Genomic DNA, 15,562 nt, shown 5'->3' with positions numbered 1-15,562 from the left:
AAGTATGCAGTGGTAGCTTTTGATTGTTGTATACGTTAAAGTATTTCTATATTTTTTAGTCAATTAACATTTTTAATCAAAAAAAGCTGTGTCTAAACTCCCGGCACAGGTATCCACTCCAATCCCGGCAGCGTCATGAACATTGAAAGTGACGTAACCGTGGACCGGGATTTGTTCAATCTCGACTTTCTTCACATCAGGCGCGACAAACAACAATGTCAACCGGTGCCAAAGACTATTTTTTATGTAAATAATTTATTTTCACTAAAGATTTTGCTGTGAAATCGTGTCTTTGCTAAAGAAGGTGCGGTGCAATGACTAGAATTGTTTTTTTTTTCAAATTTTTTATAGTGAATTTAGGGCGTAAATATATCTTGGATCGTGATCCAAGTTCAGGACGAGATTATCGCTTGGCCTGTTACATTATGTCGGACATACCTATTCAAAATTGGACAAAAGTTTCATAGTTATTCGGAAATGGAAAAGTTCCTGAATTATTACGAGAAACAAACCTTTGCGAAGTTCTGGAAACGTAATGCACGTCTTAATTGAAACTGATGTCATCAACGACATCATGTAACAGGTCGAACAATAATCTAGGCCTCACCTATAAGTTTAGGTCAAGATTTATTTACTTCTACATTCAGTACAAAAATTTGTTACAGTAGCTACTTTAGCAAAGATACGATTTCACAGCACAACTTTTAGTGAAAATTAATTATTTACATAAAAAAATAGTTTTGCGCACCGGTTAATGTTATTGTTTGTCGCGCCTGATGTGCAGAAAGCCGAAATTAAAGACAAATTCTGGTTGTTGTTGACGTCTCTTTAAATGTTCATGAAACTGCCGGGATTGCACTGGATACCGGTGCCGGGAGTTTAGACACAACCTGAAAAAAATTATAGGAAATTAACTATAATTGGGTGCGTACAATAGGCGCAGACCTCGTAAAATTATGTGAAACAGCCTGTATAATAGACTCGAATCGGGTCAGTTTTGTTGATCAATAAATTGAAGTGAGAAAGTTTTTTTTGAAAAATTATATACTTTACAATGTTAATTGGAAAATGTTTGTGAAATGAACAAATGAACTGATTCTGTTCGAATTGGTTTTAATTAATTATGCTGTTTATGAAATTCATTACTCGTCAAAAAACGCAACACATTGGAAATACATAAATAATGACTGATTTGTTACTTCAGAATTTAATTTTTTCAGGTTGTAGTATGTATTACAAACAGCTTGCTGAAAATGGATGAAATTTGGAATTTTTGATGATTTTTTGTAAGCCCATCATTTAATTTCTATAGTTGAACAATAATATGAAACCTAAATACACAAAAATAAACAAAAAACAAACATTTCCTATAAAAGAAAACAGAAAGATAAAATTGTTTTTATAAAACTTCCAATAACTTTTTCGTTTCAATTTTTTATTATTTTATGTATCCTTATTTTTTTATACTTACATGCCAGAACGATGTGTACTATCCAGATCCGTAATAAAAAAAACTCATTTATGTAAAAATTAAATTACGCCATAAATGTCATTTTGGTGGCAAAATATTTTTTTGAAAAATGATTCATAACAAAGATATGCCTTACATTGTTAATCGGAAAGTGTTTATGAAAGTATTTTAACTAATTATGCTGTTTATAAAATGCAGGGTGTATCAGAAATTCGTGTGTTGCGAAATACCGACTTTTCTATATAACATTTTGCAAAATTCTTCTTTATAATTTCCACTGTTTTCCTTCTTCCTTTTGTGCAAACGAGCAGGTCAGTGTTTAATAATTAGTATGTATTCATAGCAACAATTTTCATTGTTCCAACGAAAATAGTTTGGCTCTCTTATTTTTGTACCCGTAGGCGGGTACACGTTTCAGTATGTTATCTTTTTTTCAAATTTTAAGTAAATTTACGGATTTTTTATTGAAAAATTACATATAGAAAAGATGTTTTATTTGTTGAGCCAGTGTTACCTGGCTAAATTAAGACACGTATTTCTTATACACCCTATATATTACTCGCCAAAAATTGCAATTGAAAATAGATAAATAATATCTGAAAATTAGAATTTTGGATGATTTTTTTGAGGGCATTATTCACTTTTCACACTTGATCCCAGTCAGATGATACAAAAGAGCGTTTTATTAATAATTATTTGGTGGGCGCCATTTTTAATACCATTATACACTCAATAGGAATTGCTTTTAAAATCTGAATAATTGATGCGATTTTAAGGACTTGGGCTAATAACTTGTTAAGTAGAGTCATTAGAGTTCCTCTGTTATGGCAATCTTATGGAATGGTTAAGTAGTATAGATCATTTATAATACACCCCACAACATCCATTTATACTTTGTTCTAAGCCGAAAGTTCTAAAAAGCTCGAGGGTTAAAATATTGTAATTTCGATTGTCACATTTTTTTCGACGCATTTAGGGGTTCTAAAGAATACACACTTCTTCAATTCGTATAAATTGGTAGAAGGAAAAGATTCGTTGCTGTGACATGTGACAATTTGCCGAGCGTCTGAAGCCGGACTAAGTGGCTGTCACTTCTAATTTCTGGCTTAGGTACCGATGAAAATTCCCCTTTTGTAAAAATAAATCTTTTGATTTTTTACAATGATTAAATAACCCACACCCAATAAAGCGGGTTAGTGACTTCAGACGATTGATTTAGGTGTACTACAAAAGCCCGCATGTTTTTTAATAAAATATTTGATGGGATAAATTAAACTGCTTTATATTTGTTGACAATGAGAAAGTTATTGTAGGTACTATGCTTTACCGTTATTTCAAGATGAGCTTTTTAATTGCCGATTTCTTTTCAAAAAAGCCGCAAAGGAATGAAACAATTTAGCTTTGGACAGGTCACGATTAATAGATGGACCAAATTAAAATCTAAGTATACCGAGTGTTTTAGTTTGATATTTTATAAAAAGGTATAATAAACCATATATATTCTTAAATGAAATGACAAATTCTATTGGATAATCTTATCAATTTATTTTTACGATGTGATATGTCAAAATTGCGATTATCATATTTTTTTAAACGGCATCCTGCATATTTTTTTGTTTCATTGGATAATTTCTAATTCCAAATATGTATCACATCTTATACTTCAGGGTAGCAGTACAATAATAATGAATCATTAAAAATTACAGTGGAACCTCTATAAGTCGAAGTACCTGTTGCCACAACAAAATTTTTAGACATTCTAAAGAAAAGTTTAAAACCTCAAAATTTTTACCGACTTTCGTCATAATTCTAAAAAATTACCAAATTTTTGTATTTCTTCTCAAAAGTAATAGCAAATATACAACTATCATAAAATTTGCACCGTTTTTTCAAGCATTTTTGCACAAAGACTACTAAATTAAGTTCATCATTATACTGTTTTTTAATTTATTCAAAATTTTATTGGATTTTTCGATCAGCAACTTACCTATTTCGCCAAATTCAAAATATACCAAATTAGATTGAAAAGGACAATTTCTTCTTCTTTTCAAACAGTTTCAACCTAAATCACAAGTGCTTTGCAAAATTTCGTCCAAAACTTAGCGAATCGTTTATTTTTAAGGTAGAAACTCATTTATTTTACTGAATTTTGTCAAAAAACGTTGAAAAATCTCAAATTCTGTATGGAATTTACAGTTCTGAAGCAATATACGTTTTTGACTGAGTTAACCATGCACGCAAACACAAAAGTTGGATATCTGGTGGCCAGTTTTATATTAGATGTTTGAGTTAGACCATTATCTACCATTAGCCAAAATTTTGTTCTAAAATATTGTAAAAAAATAGAAATTTGGTAATATGTACTCCCTAAAAAATAAAAGTTCATGTCTTTTAGTGTTTCCAGTGTTTCTTATATACAGGGTGTATCAGAAATACGTATGTTAATTTTAACAGGTAATACTGCTCAACAAATACTACTTTTTTGTATTTGTAATTTTTCAAGAAAAGTTTCGATAATTTTCTTAAAATTTGGGAATGATAAAATATTGAAACGTGTTCAAAAATAAATGTAACGAACTATTTTCGTTGTGATAAAAAATTTTAACCACTTGAAGTGTGCAATTCTTCAACTTCGATTAATTCCAGTTTGGTAATGTGGCGATTGTGGACAAAACGTTGTATTGCATTTGTGTTTTCGTCGCATTTTATCTACTTACGAATATTAAATATTCTTGCGGGGATAAAATGCTTTCTAAAATACTTATAGAATAAATAACCCTATCTTTTATCCACATTTCATGCTTTATTAGAAAATAGAATGGCAATGAAATTTTTTATTAATCGTAACAAAGTTGATATGTTAATTGAAGGGGGGGTTGCGAAAAGGCACGAACGAAGTGAGTGTTATAAAAATGTGTTAGATAATGAAGGGTGCCGCAAAACGGCACTAACAAAGTGCCATTTAAACAAAACCACCAACTTAATAATATTTATTACATAATAGGTGGAATAGTCTTAAAAAACATTTTTAAAAAAAATTATGGCTCCGCGGATCCTACAGGATTTGCGCTTGTCCACTTGTTTGTTATGCTGTTTTTTGGTATACTATAAAGAAAAAGCAAAATATTGTGTTTTTTAACATTTAAAAATAATGTATTAAACAGCAGAAATCAAAAAATTAGTTTTATCCACAACCAGTCTATTTTTAGGTCTCGGTTTTGGTCTATATTGTCTGGCTGTAAATAAAATGTATCATTGATGCAATACAACGATACGTTTTATCCAAACCTTTGCTCGAATAAAACACATTGTAAGACTATTTCAATAATGTCACAGCCGCTTATTGTTTTCGTTTAAAAAATACAACTTTATGTTATTGCAGCCAAACAAATAGTTAAAAAATCATTGATATCATTATTAAATTCTGCGTATAAAATGTCGATATAGCGTCTTTGTTTTAAATGTGTATTTTTTATTATATGGATGCTATGAATTTTTATGAGCTTTTGTTTATAAGTCGAAAACAAATGACGCTAGCGGGATGCGGTTTGACCAAAATTAATGTTTCAAAAAACGGGACTCTAAAATGGTTTTCGTTTTTTTCTAACCCTCATAGTTTCGGGCAACCAAAATGCACCACCCTGTACATCTATGTAAACAAATCTGAAAATATCTAGAACGAAATGACGTAACCCAGTGTTGTCGTATCCCCAATCCCTAATAAGAATTGACCTTTGATTGACACCAATAAAGAGTTGTTGAAACAAGCCAAGCTAAATACAATACGGTCCTGGCAAGCAACGAGCTGGCGCCCTCGAACTTAATTGAGACAAATCTTAATACAACACAAACAAGAAAATTGAAGTGACGTTCAACTGGGCGGCATACTTACATTTTAATTCGTTATTCATTAATTGCTTTTAATTAAAGAGGTCAATGGTTTATCCGAAAAACGTTGCCAGAAAATTAATGATTCGTTCCGATGAACAAACATTCGAATGTCACACATTTGTCCTGATTCATTTATTACAAGAATCATTTGTCGTCTTTAAACGGACAAAATGACAAATTCTTTCAGGTATGTGAAATTTCAAAGAAAAACCATTAGCACATAACGATTAAGACACCCCAAATTTGGCAATTTATTAAACTACGTTAAGTCAATATTTAGCAGCATACAGAGTGACCCATGGGTCTAAAACTTATTTGCTATTTGAAATATTGTCATACCGATAGATCTACTTAAAGTCCACAAACTAAAAATATTTTTATTGTTGTATTGTTGTATTTTTTTTACTTGGAACATTTTATATATTTTTGCATAATTAGATTTTAGGTAAAAAAATAATAAAAACTCTGTATAAACTGTTGCAGTTCTGTCTCTTTCTGTTTCGGAATTATTCAATTTTTCGTTATATAAAAAGGCCAACTTTTACAAAATCACCCCAAAAGTTCACACCGTTTAATTCAGATAAATTGTTTTGCCCCATACAGAAAAGTTTTAACGGTTACGAAACTTCTGTTTCAATAATAATCACTTTCGAGTTCTTAAGGACTATTAATTAAACAACAAACACTTTACACATGACTGGAACTGACCCTTATACTTGTCAAATAAATAAAACAGTCGCTTAAAATTCATTCTGATTATTTATACTATCATTACAGAAATTCCGTTATGCTATCTGTACCTTCTCGTAAATGTTTTATTTTTATCCTAATTTTTCCACTGCTTAGTAACCAAAAACAACTTAAAATAAGTGATTACAGCATCATTTTTATTATTGTGACGCTCAACAAGGCAAGTATCAGAATAACATATATTTTAATTAGTATTATCTAAAGCAAAACAACTATGTGTTTTCTATTTTGCAAGACGGTATAATAAAAATTGTGATAAAATCTATGGAAATTATAATACGTCTAAAATAATGCAAAAACAAAGTTTAAACAAACAACTTAAATCACCTATTGAACTATTATGGCATGACTTTTGAAAATCGTCTGTGCTAGAGTTTCCAGAAAATTATAGCCACACTAAAAAACAATTTTAGTTCGTTGTTAGTTTTTCCCCAATAATGTTATTAATATACAGAATCTCGATTATCCATGCAATTATCAAGTTACCTTTACGACATTTGAAATTTTATTAAAAAATGGCTAGTTATTCAAGTCAGAAAAGGTTAGACATGATTTTAATCTACGAGAAGTACAAAAAAAATTGCAAAAATTATACAGGGTGCCATTAAAAAAAGTTGACAGTCACCGTTTTTACAAATATCATCATAAAGCTAATGGATGGTTGATGATTTAAATGATTTAAATCTAATAGATTTTGTCATTTTATTTAAAAATATTTATGGTTTGCATTACTTTTTTACAAAAAGTGACAAGGGTGCGAAATTCAAACTGAAATACCCGGTATACGTAATTTGTTTCTAGTAACTCTCTTTTAGTCTATTTAATTAATACACTTGTATTTAATTAATTATCCGTCTGTAGTAAAAATTAGTGTACGGTTTTGAATTAGTTGAGAAAATATGCAAAAAAATCTAGTACGGTAAGCACGAAATGATATCATGGAAATATAAAACGAAGTTTCTAAGGAATTTCGAATAAAATATGCCAGAGCTATTAGCCAGTTCCAGTAGGGGGATCTGAGATAATTTATGTGCAGCAAGAATTTTGCGGAAGTATCCTTTTTTTCTGTAAGCACTTGATTGTAGGTTATCAAGAAATATAAAATATTAGGTCGTTCAAAGAATGCCCTCATCCTCACATACCGTTCCGCTGTAGTTTCATAAGGCGTGCTTCATTAAAAGTAATTAGTTTGAGAGATTGATGACTCTTGCATTTGTACTCTACACTCAGGTCAACAAAGGCCAAGCCATAGGTGTCCGTATGATTTAATCCCCTAATACGCACCCTCGTTATCCTTTTTTTAACCAAGCTTGTACTTCTGAACACCCACTTGTACCTATTGGAAATATTGTATGTTTCAGTTTGGTATTGGGGCATCCTTGTAACTTTTTTATTTTTGAAAAAGTAATAACAAGCCACATTAATTTTTTGGATGAAATGACTAAATCTATTGGGTAGAGTCATCAATTTAGCTTTATAATGACACTTGTCTAAACGCCGCTCTCTTCAATATCTAATACATTCTTATGACACTCACTTCGTTCGTGCCATTTTGCCACCTTCATTTAATTTTATTTCGGCTCGAAATGCACCTTTTAACTGATGAAAAAGGAATAACAGCCAGGTAGTGACCGTTGCTAAGCAATGATGCACGGCACATGTATTCCTGATACACCTTGTATAAGTTTATACGAATACGACACCTTAGTAAGTTTTAAAATTCTAAAATTTAACCGACTATAGCATTCATTTCATCTTTTATCCTTCTTTTCACTAATCTACTGTCTTTACACATAAAGACCTAAAAAAACACATACAATATGTAAACTTATTCGTTTATTAATACGTATATGGGTTTATATACACACAAAACAAAAATAAAGACAAGACAACAAGTAAAAATCACTACTATTTTGACTCTAAACTTTAAGATATTTTTCACGAAGTTTAACATTATTGTCTACTGTCACAAACCAAACTTGAAACCGTTAAGGTTCAAAAGTGATGCACTGCGCAGGCGTCGTGGGTAAATTACTTAAACTTAAAATAACAACAATATAATTTCATAAAAAAAATCTTATCTTTAATTTCAAGAATGCATGTTTAATTCAAATTTTGTTAATACGTAACCTCAACTTTAACTTTGGAAATCCTACATATAGTAAATGTTTCATTAAATAAAAAAAAATAATATAAAGAAACGATACAAGAAATTACTTTTCTTGACATAAAAACCTAAATCATTCCTCTCAATTCAAAATTTAACACTTATATTTTTTAATTTTTAGAGATACAGAAATTTTCACTAAGTGTAAGAAAACTTTTACCGCGTACATTATTCGGTTTGATGGGGCTTCAATTTGTCGTTGATCAGTCTAAAAATACATAGTTGTTTTGCTGATGTGTGTCTAAAAATTCCTATCAATTTGCTAATTACGGAGCTGTGTATATCGCTTGTTATCTTGTAATGTTATACGAAGTGATTTTTTTGAAGTGTTGGAGAATTTTGTAATAATGGCGGTCCGTTGCCTTGCAACCCATATCGACTCGTCCAAGGACATTAATCTGTAATAATCGGGAGTCTTGTCGGGTTTTTGTGGAGATCTAAGTAGAAAGAGCAGATTGCTTTATCGCAAGTAAGGACAAAGATGGTAACCACGGTAACGGTTGACCTGCTGCGATTGGCTACTAGAAAACTGTCAATAGATACGCCCACGTTCCTATGTGACAGGATCCCTCCCTTGCAGGTAACTAACTGTTCAGAGATCGCCGAACTAATTACAAGTCAACAGGTGCACTACGGTGTTCATGTCACGCATCGACTCCGAATCGATAGCTTAATTGGTTATGGAAAAAACGCGAAGGGCGCCACTATCTCACTTGTCATCTCGGTTGACAATGCTTTTTTCATTTAAAATTTTGACGCGAGATGTCTTTCAATTGAAAACAAGACCAAATGAAAAGTGTCAATCAACCACACTGGTCTTTGTATACGGTGTCAAAGGTTGAACAGATAAAAAGTTCATTTCCTTTTATAAACATGTTTATTATTCAACAATGCTCTTGATTTTTTCAAATTTTAGGCCACCAACAAGTCACAGGTAATGATATTTTAGCGTAATTAAGCAGTGTTTATTATTCTGAAACTTTGCACTTTGCGGCTGCATGCAGCTGGGCGCTAATTCTTTTCCCTTTTCTCTTATCTTTGCCCTCGTTAACTGCGCCAAGTACCACCTGAGCCATCGAAGTTGATTGCATAATCAACCTAAAATAAGCCGAAAGCTTCTTCAGTATAACGAGCTTTATTGTCACAGGGTTTATGCTTATGTTTTTTATCGTTTAAACTCATATTTTTATTTTTTTTTATTTAACTTGCTTTGTTGTCTGTCTGTCTGTTTCATATATTTCGAGTCACATTTGGGAGGGTTCCAAATGAGCTGAAATTTTGCATACATACGTAATCTTTTTGAAATGCAATACTGTTTAATTAATCACCCACTAACGGAGTTAGATGTGCTGTTAAAATTCAAAGTTATGTTAAAAAGAGATTTTCGAATCGGCATGTGTGTAAACAGCGCACTGTTCACTCACTTATAGAAATCTATTAAAACCTAATCATTTTCATTACGTTTTGTTACAACCATATATCGCTATTTTTTAAATTAATTAATCTTGGATGATACAGACAGAACAAAGGTTAGAGATGTGCTGTCAAATCAGCAAATGGGTGTTGCAAAATGGCACAAACGAAATAAGTATAATGTGAATATCGCACGAACGAAGTGAGTGTCATGTGAATGTGTCAGATATTGCGAGTGTCGTGTGGTCCCAATTCAGATAAACCACCAACTCGATAATTTTTAGTAGTTAAAAATGTTTTAAATAGAATCTTGTTGGTTGGTGGTAGGGAAAATAAAAATCAGGGATATAAATACAGTCATATTTATTTTACTATTCATTATATACACGGTTTCTTACAAACATAAAGAAATCCCGAATAAATGTACTATGATTAAAATCGACTAATAATCGATATTGGCACTGGCCTTTGTTGAAAGCCAAATATATTCTAATTCACGTTTTTTATATTTCTAGGACTATAAACATAACGTTTTATAAGAAATATCAATAAATAAGTGAGTAAAACATTTGTATTTAAAAAGTAAAATTGCACTAAAAACTATTCTATTTGGGGAACTAAAACAGGAGACAGTTATATTTAGAAACTTAACTTAAATCAACGTATGGCTTTTGATCTTTTGATTTGTTTAAGATTGACAGTCTAAGTACGAATTTTTTGAATTAAGTAAAATACTTTACAAAAACTGGCCATCTATCGTATTAAGAGAAGATAAATATAAAAAATAAGTGAAAAGTCATAACAACAATCGTGATAACAACTAATAACAAACAACTACTTAAACCATAAAAAACAAATGTGAACACTGACTAAATTGGGGAAATCAAAACAATAATAACGCTCTCATGAGAAAACCTACGTATTTACATATGATACAAATTCCAGTAAAATATACAGGCTGATTCTTCTAATGCAGCTAGAGCTTTGAAATTTTGTTTACGATCCAAATCGGCCATTCTGAGTTCAACTGAATTTGAAAATAATTCAGTTGAGCTCAAAATTGTCGATTTGGATCGTATACAAAATTTCAAAGCCATAACTACATTGGAAGTTAAAAATTTTCTAATGTAGGCCCTAAAAGAATCACCCTGTATTACTAATACACATTTATATACGTGGTAAAGTAATTATATTTCCACTTTAACTGATTCGTTATATAAAAAGGAACATGTATTGATCCGAGCATTAACTCAGTTTTTTGGCAATGTGATATCAGGTTGATTACTTCTTTGATATGTGATTCGCTTATTGCCTGATCAAGTGATCAGTGATCAGCATTGTCCCTTGAAAGAAATATCGTGGAGTATCACTGCCACCGGAAACACTTATCATAGGTTATCACTAGGAAGTCTTTGTGTTGAGCCGCTTCCAAAAAATATACCTACGTACGACTGTTGACTAGTACACCTAGTATAGTTTCAAGTATCACATGTACGGCCACGAAAACGAGCTTCCAGAGAGTAACATGTCTCTTATCAAGGTCTCAATAGGAGTTTTTCCTACCAACCTTACAAAAAACAACTGTTCTATAACCGCAGAACTGACTGTCCGTAAACTGGGGAGTCGCAGGAGTAACTTGCCGAATCTCGTTGGTTGGTTGGGGTATTGCGATCGACAATACTCCTCCAGAGCGCATTGAGATTTCTCCTGGATGGACTCGATGTGGGCCACGTCACTCAAACCACAGGCATCTGAAACAATATACAAAAATGAAAATTCGTAATAGTAGATTACATCATTAAGTGTAGAAGAAAGTCTGACCTGACTGAGGAGTATTAGGGACAGTAGGGCGGGGTGAATATTTGAGAACACGAAAATTGGTCATGGCGTTGTTACTAAAAATTGTCTTCGTATACAAAAATGCAAATCCGTAATAATAGACAGATTATATCATTAATATTATTTGTCAGAAGTGACCTGACCTGACTTGATCTGGCCTGAATGAAAGGTAGGGACAGTAGGGTAGAGTGAACAAATGAAAAATCCAAAATTAATTAGAAACTAGAATCTATTTCAATAAAAAATTAAATTCGTTATAGTAGATTATATAATTAAGAGTAGAAGAGAGCCTGACCTGACCTGACTAAGGAGTAGGGACAGTAGGGTGGAGTGAATATTTGGGAATTTTTTTGAAAAACCTCGGGGAGATTTTCTACTTCGTTTTTCAATCAAAAACATTAAAATCCAATAAAATAAGCACAAGAATCACCGCATTTTCAAACAACTTGGACACTGCCCTATTTTGCCAAGATGTTTTCTGACGTATAAAACATATAAAATTCATAAAATAACGGATTCTAGAAGGATTTTTTCATTTTGTTTAGTAAAAAAATTCGAATTCAAAAGATTTTTACGTGTGCAAAACATCTTCAAATGTACAACAAGCGAACATAAGGCCTTTTCTGATTTAATTGCAATTTTCTATGTTCGTTTGACACAATTACTAGAATTTACCGAAAAGCAGGGAAAATAAACATTCTCTATGTAACCTTACAATTTTCAACTTTCATTTGATAAAGTTTTTCGCTATAAAAAGGATAAAGATACATATTTCCGAAAAAATTTAAATCAACAAACAATTTTTTCATACGAATACAAATTTTTCATATACTCGTATAGTATACCTAATAAATATTTGCATATATAAAAATTATTTTCTCTTATTATATCCCACATCTCTCTAATCTAGTTGAATAATTTAAGTTGTATTTAGTTACAGAGTCAAAAAAGTAGTTGCAATTGAACTTAAGTAATATTTTAATTAAATAGGTAGCTTTAACAACACTGGTCGATACACAAGGGCTCCCCACTGGCCCTCTGATGAACTAATTTATCTCGAAGTCTCCCTTCGATTTACCTAGAGAAATGCGAGATCAACGATCTTGCAAGCAAAAACAGAGGCGGATTAAGCGTAAATAGCCTTTATTAAATAAAATTACACAATAGAATTTATTATATAATAATAATAAAATGTATAAGTAGGTTGGTATATTAAATAGAAATAAATTGGTAAATTACTTAATAACTAAAAACAAAAAAAAACAACTTTTCAAGTAGAAAAGAAAAAAATACAGACAACTGATGTACGAAAGCTTAGTTTTTTCTGACACTTGATCGTGTTTTTTAAACCCAAAATAAATGACAACAATTGTTTTATATTTTTCGCAGACGATATATGTACCAAGTGTCAGATCTTACTTCTAATTTTGACGTGATGTACTGACACTCACTCGTTTTGGCAAACATTTTGCTCGTTAAACAAAGTTTTTTCATAACTGATTATGTAGGTAAATTACTAAATAAATAAATATGTAAATCGTTGTTTGTTACAAAAACTGCAAACTGTTTTCTAAAAACCAATTTTTTTTGGGTCCCAGTCAACTTAATCCGCCTCTGTTAAACTTGCTATATTACAAGGCGCAATTCATGACAAAAATCAAGATTCTCATTCCATCCGGATTCCGGATATAGCCATGGGCAATAATCCAACTGAAAGTATGTACCTATACCTACAATGTTTATTAGTTTATTACGTTATAAATGATTGATTCGTGTATTGAAGTAGGTATGATGAAGCACGTGCAGGTTGTACTAGGAAGTCTTGTTCAATTTTTATGACACGACTACACAGGTCAGGAGACCAACAAACTTCATTCCTCATGCCAGCAAAGAAAATTACACCACACTGTCTCGGAATTCGAACAATAGGTACAAACAATAGACATGCCATTTCAGAGAAAATACTCATTTTATTTTTAAAAATTTTATAAAAAAAGTATTAATTAATCACAATCAGCTCATAGACTTTGCTATTAAAAGAAAGTAGCCAACAAATGGGTCAAGAAATTTCAACAAAACTGAAAATTATTGTAATTTGAATAAGTAGGCTAGTGGATATATGAAACAAAAGAATCTGTCCGCCGACCTATGACCCGTATTAATAAAAAACTACACAACTATAAAAGAAAAAATGTGTGCATACCAATGTCAAAAATGACATAGTTTTTGAAACGTTTTAAATACAATAATGCCAATGCTAACAACTCGTTGCAAATATTTACAAATAAAGTTCATTTGAACTTTCTGTTTCACAAATATGCAGTAAATTTAAAAACCCACACGCGATGTTATATGTACCTTATTATAGGAGACACACATTTGGAATAAAGACACTTTTTACGCAGTTGCATTTTTTTAAATAAGGATTATTGTTGGCTATGATATTTTCGAAAAGCAAATTTTTTCTAATCTGAAAAAATTATAAATACAATTAGATTTTTTTGATTATTTAAATTTTTTTATAGTAGTTGGCCATGAAAAAAGTATTTCACGTAAAATATGTGAATAAGCTAGAAATTTTTGAACAAATATACGATCGTCGCATATTAACATTAAAAAACAAGGATCACTATCATGAAATAACACTTTTTTATAATTGAGTGAATTGGATTGGAGGTGATTATGTTCATATTTTTATATGTTTGATTGACATTTTTTTGTAAAATAAAATTTTATTGACAGGCAGTCATGCAATTATTAAGATTTTCTTTTTCCGATCATGTTTAATTAGAAAATAGAACGGAAATGCAAGCTTGCAATTTTAAATCTGAAATTAATTAATTTTTATTAGTCGCGAAAAAGTTGTTTTTATAATTGACTATGCTGGTTTTGGATTAGTGTTTAAAACATGATCAAATTATAAATACTTGTTAGGTAATATATTTATCATAGTTTTAACTGATGATCCGAAAATTTTTCATGGCAAGTAGGTATTTATTTATTTTATTTATTTATAAATACAAAGCAAAATATTATGTTTTTCTTAAATATTTAAAAATAATTTAGTACACAAATAGACATATCAAATCAGAAAAAAGTAAGATTTCTAAAAATGTCAACCGCCTATGATTTTCATTAGAAAAAATACAACAATGTTATTGCAAGTAAACATATAGTTAAAAAAACATCCAAACTGAACCACACTGTGATTCATGATTTTATACTGATCAAAATCGAATAATTGCTGATCGTTTTGTTACTACCCTTTGCAGAATTTTATTTATTTGTGATTGATATTATTTATAGCTTACTTATTTATTATTTTTATTGCAGTTCAAAAAACTGAAAAAAAATAAAAACAAAAGGTTGAATCGAAAAGAAATGTGTTGCTAATGCGCCTCTTTAGCTAAAATAATCCGTGAAAGCAATTAAATATTTTTATAAATAGAGATATAATGGTTTGAAGGGTGTGAAATTGTTCTTGTTAGTTTTGCCGTTGGCGGAAGAAACTAAGGGTATTTTAGGAATTGCATAAATGTCTTCTCCGCCTCCTTGGTTGTGAATATAAGGTTACAATGGTCGCAACAAATTTGGAGTGAATGGATAAAGGCCCAGATGTTTGAAGCATTTTGCTAAATACGGACGAAAAAGTAAGAAAAAGATGAAAAGCAAATAATTTTGTGAGGGGTGCGTGCGATCTAGCATACAATAGAAACCGAATGATGTATGAGATAAACAGATGTATGTTATGTTATAGAAGACGTTTTATAATTGTTGCGGAATGATTTTAAAAGTGTAAGACTAAGTAATAATGAGGGAGTTTTGGGAAAGATCGTCTTAATATTCTGCCTTCTTCCAGGGAAACTTTCTAAATGAACAATTGAAAGGATTAGAGAAACTTTGCAATCCTTCCGCGACAACATAAAGTCGTCCTGAACATGAAATACTTGATATTAACAAGTTTTAATTGTCTGGATTGTCATTTAAAATTGATGAGCACAAATTTGAATTAGCATTTGTGGTTGACGGTG

General features: G+C 31.0%; 1 protein-coding gene across 2 annotated transcripts in view; it reads right to left on the bottom strand.

Annotated features, from left to right (window-relative positions):
- Window positions 1-10,038: 10,038 nt before the first annotated feature.
- Window positions 10,039-15,562, bottom strand: part of svp (seven up) — a 45,803-nt gene continuing 40,279 nt past the window's right edge. For both annotated transcript variants that reach the window (XM_015980862.2, XM_962444.4), the window contains one exon: window positions 10,039-11,443. In XM_015980862.2, the coding sequence (XP_015836348.1) occupies window positions 11,178-11,443 (266 nt within the window). In that variant the 3' untranslated portion in view covers window positions 10,039-11,177. The remainder of the gene's footprint in view (window positions 11,444-15,562) is intronic.

Source organism: Tribolium castaneum, chromosome 10 (assembly GCF_031307605.1).
Source record: "Tribolium castaneum strain GA2 chromosome 10, icTriCast1.1, whole genome shotgun sequence".
Classification (NCBI taxonomy): Eukaryota; Metazoa; Arthropoda; class Insecta; order Coleoptera; family Tenebrionidae; genus Tribolium; species Tribolium castaneum.
This window is presented reverse-complemented; position numbering and strand designations above follow the sequence as displayed.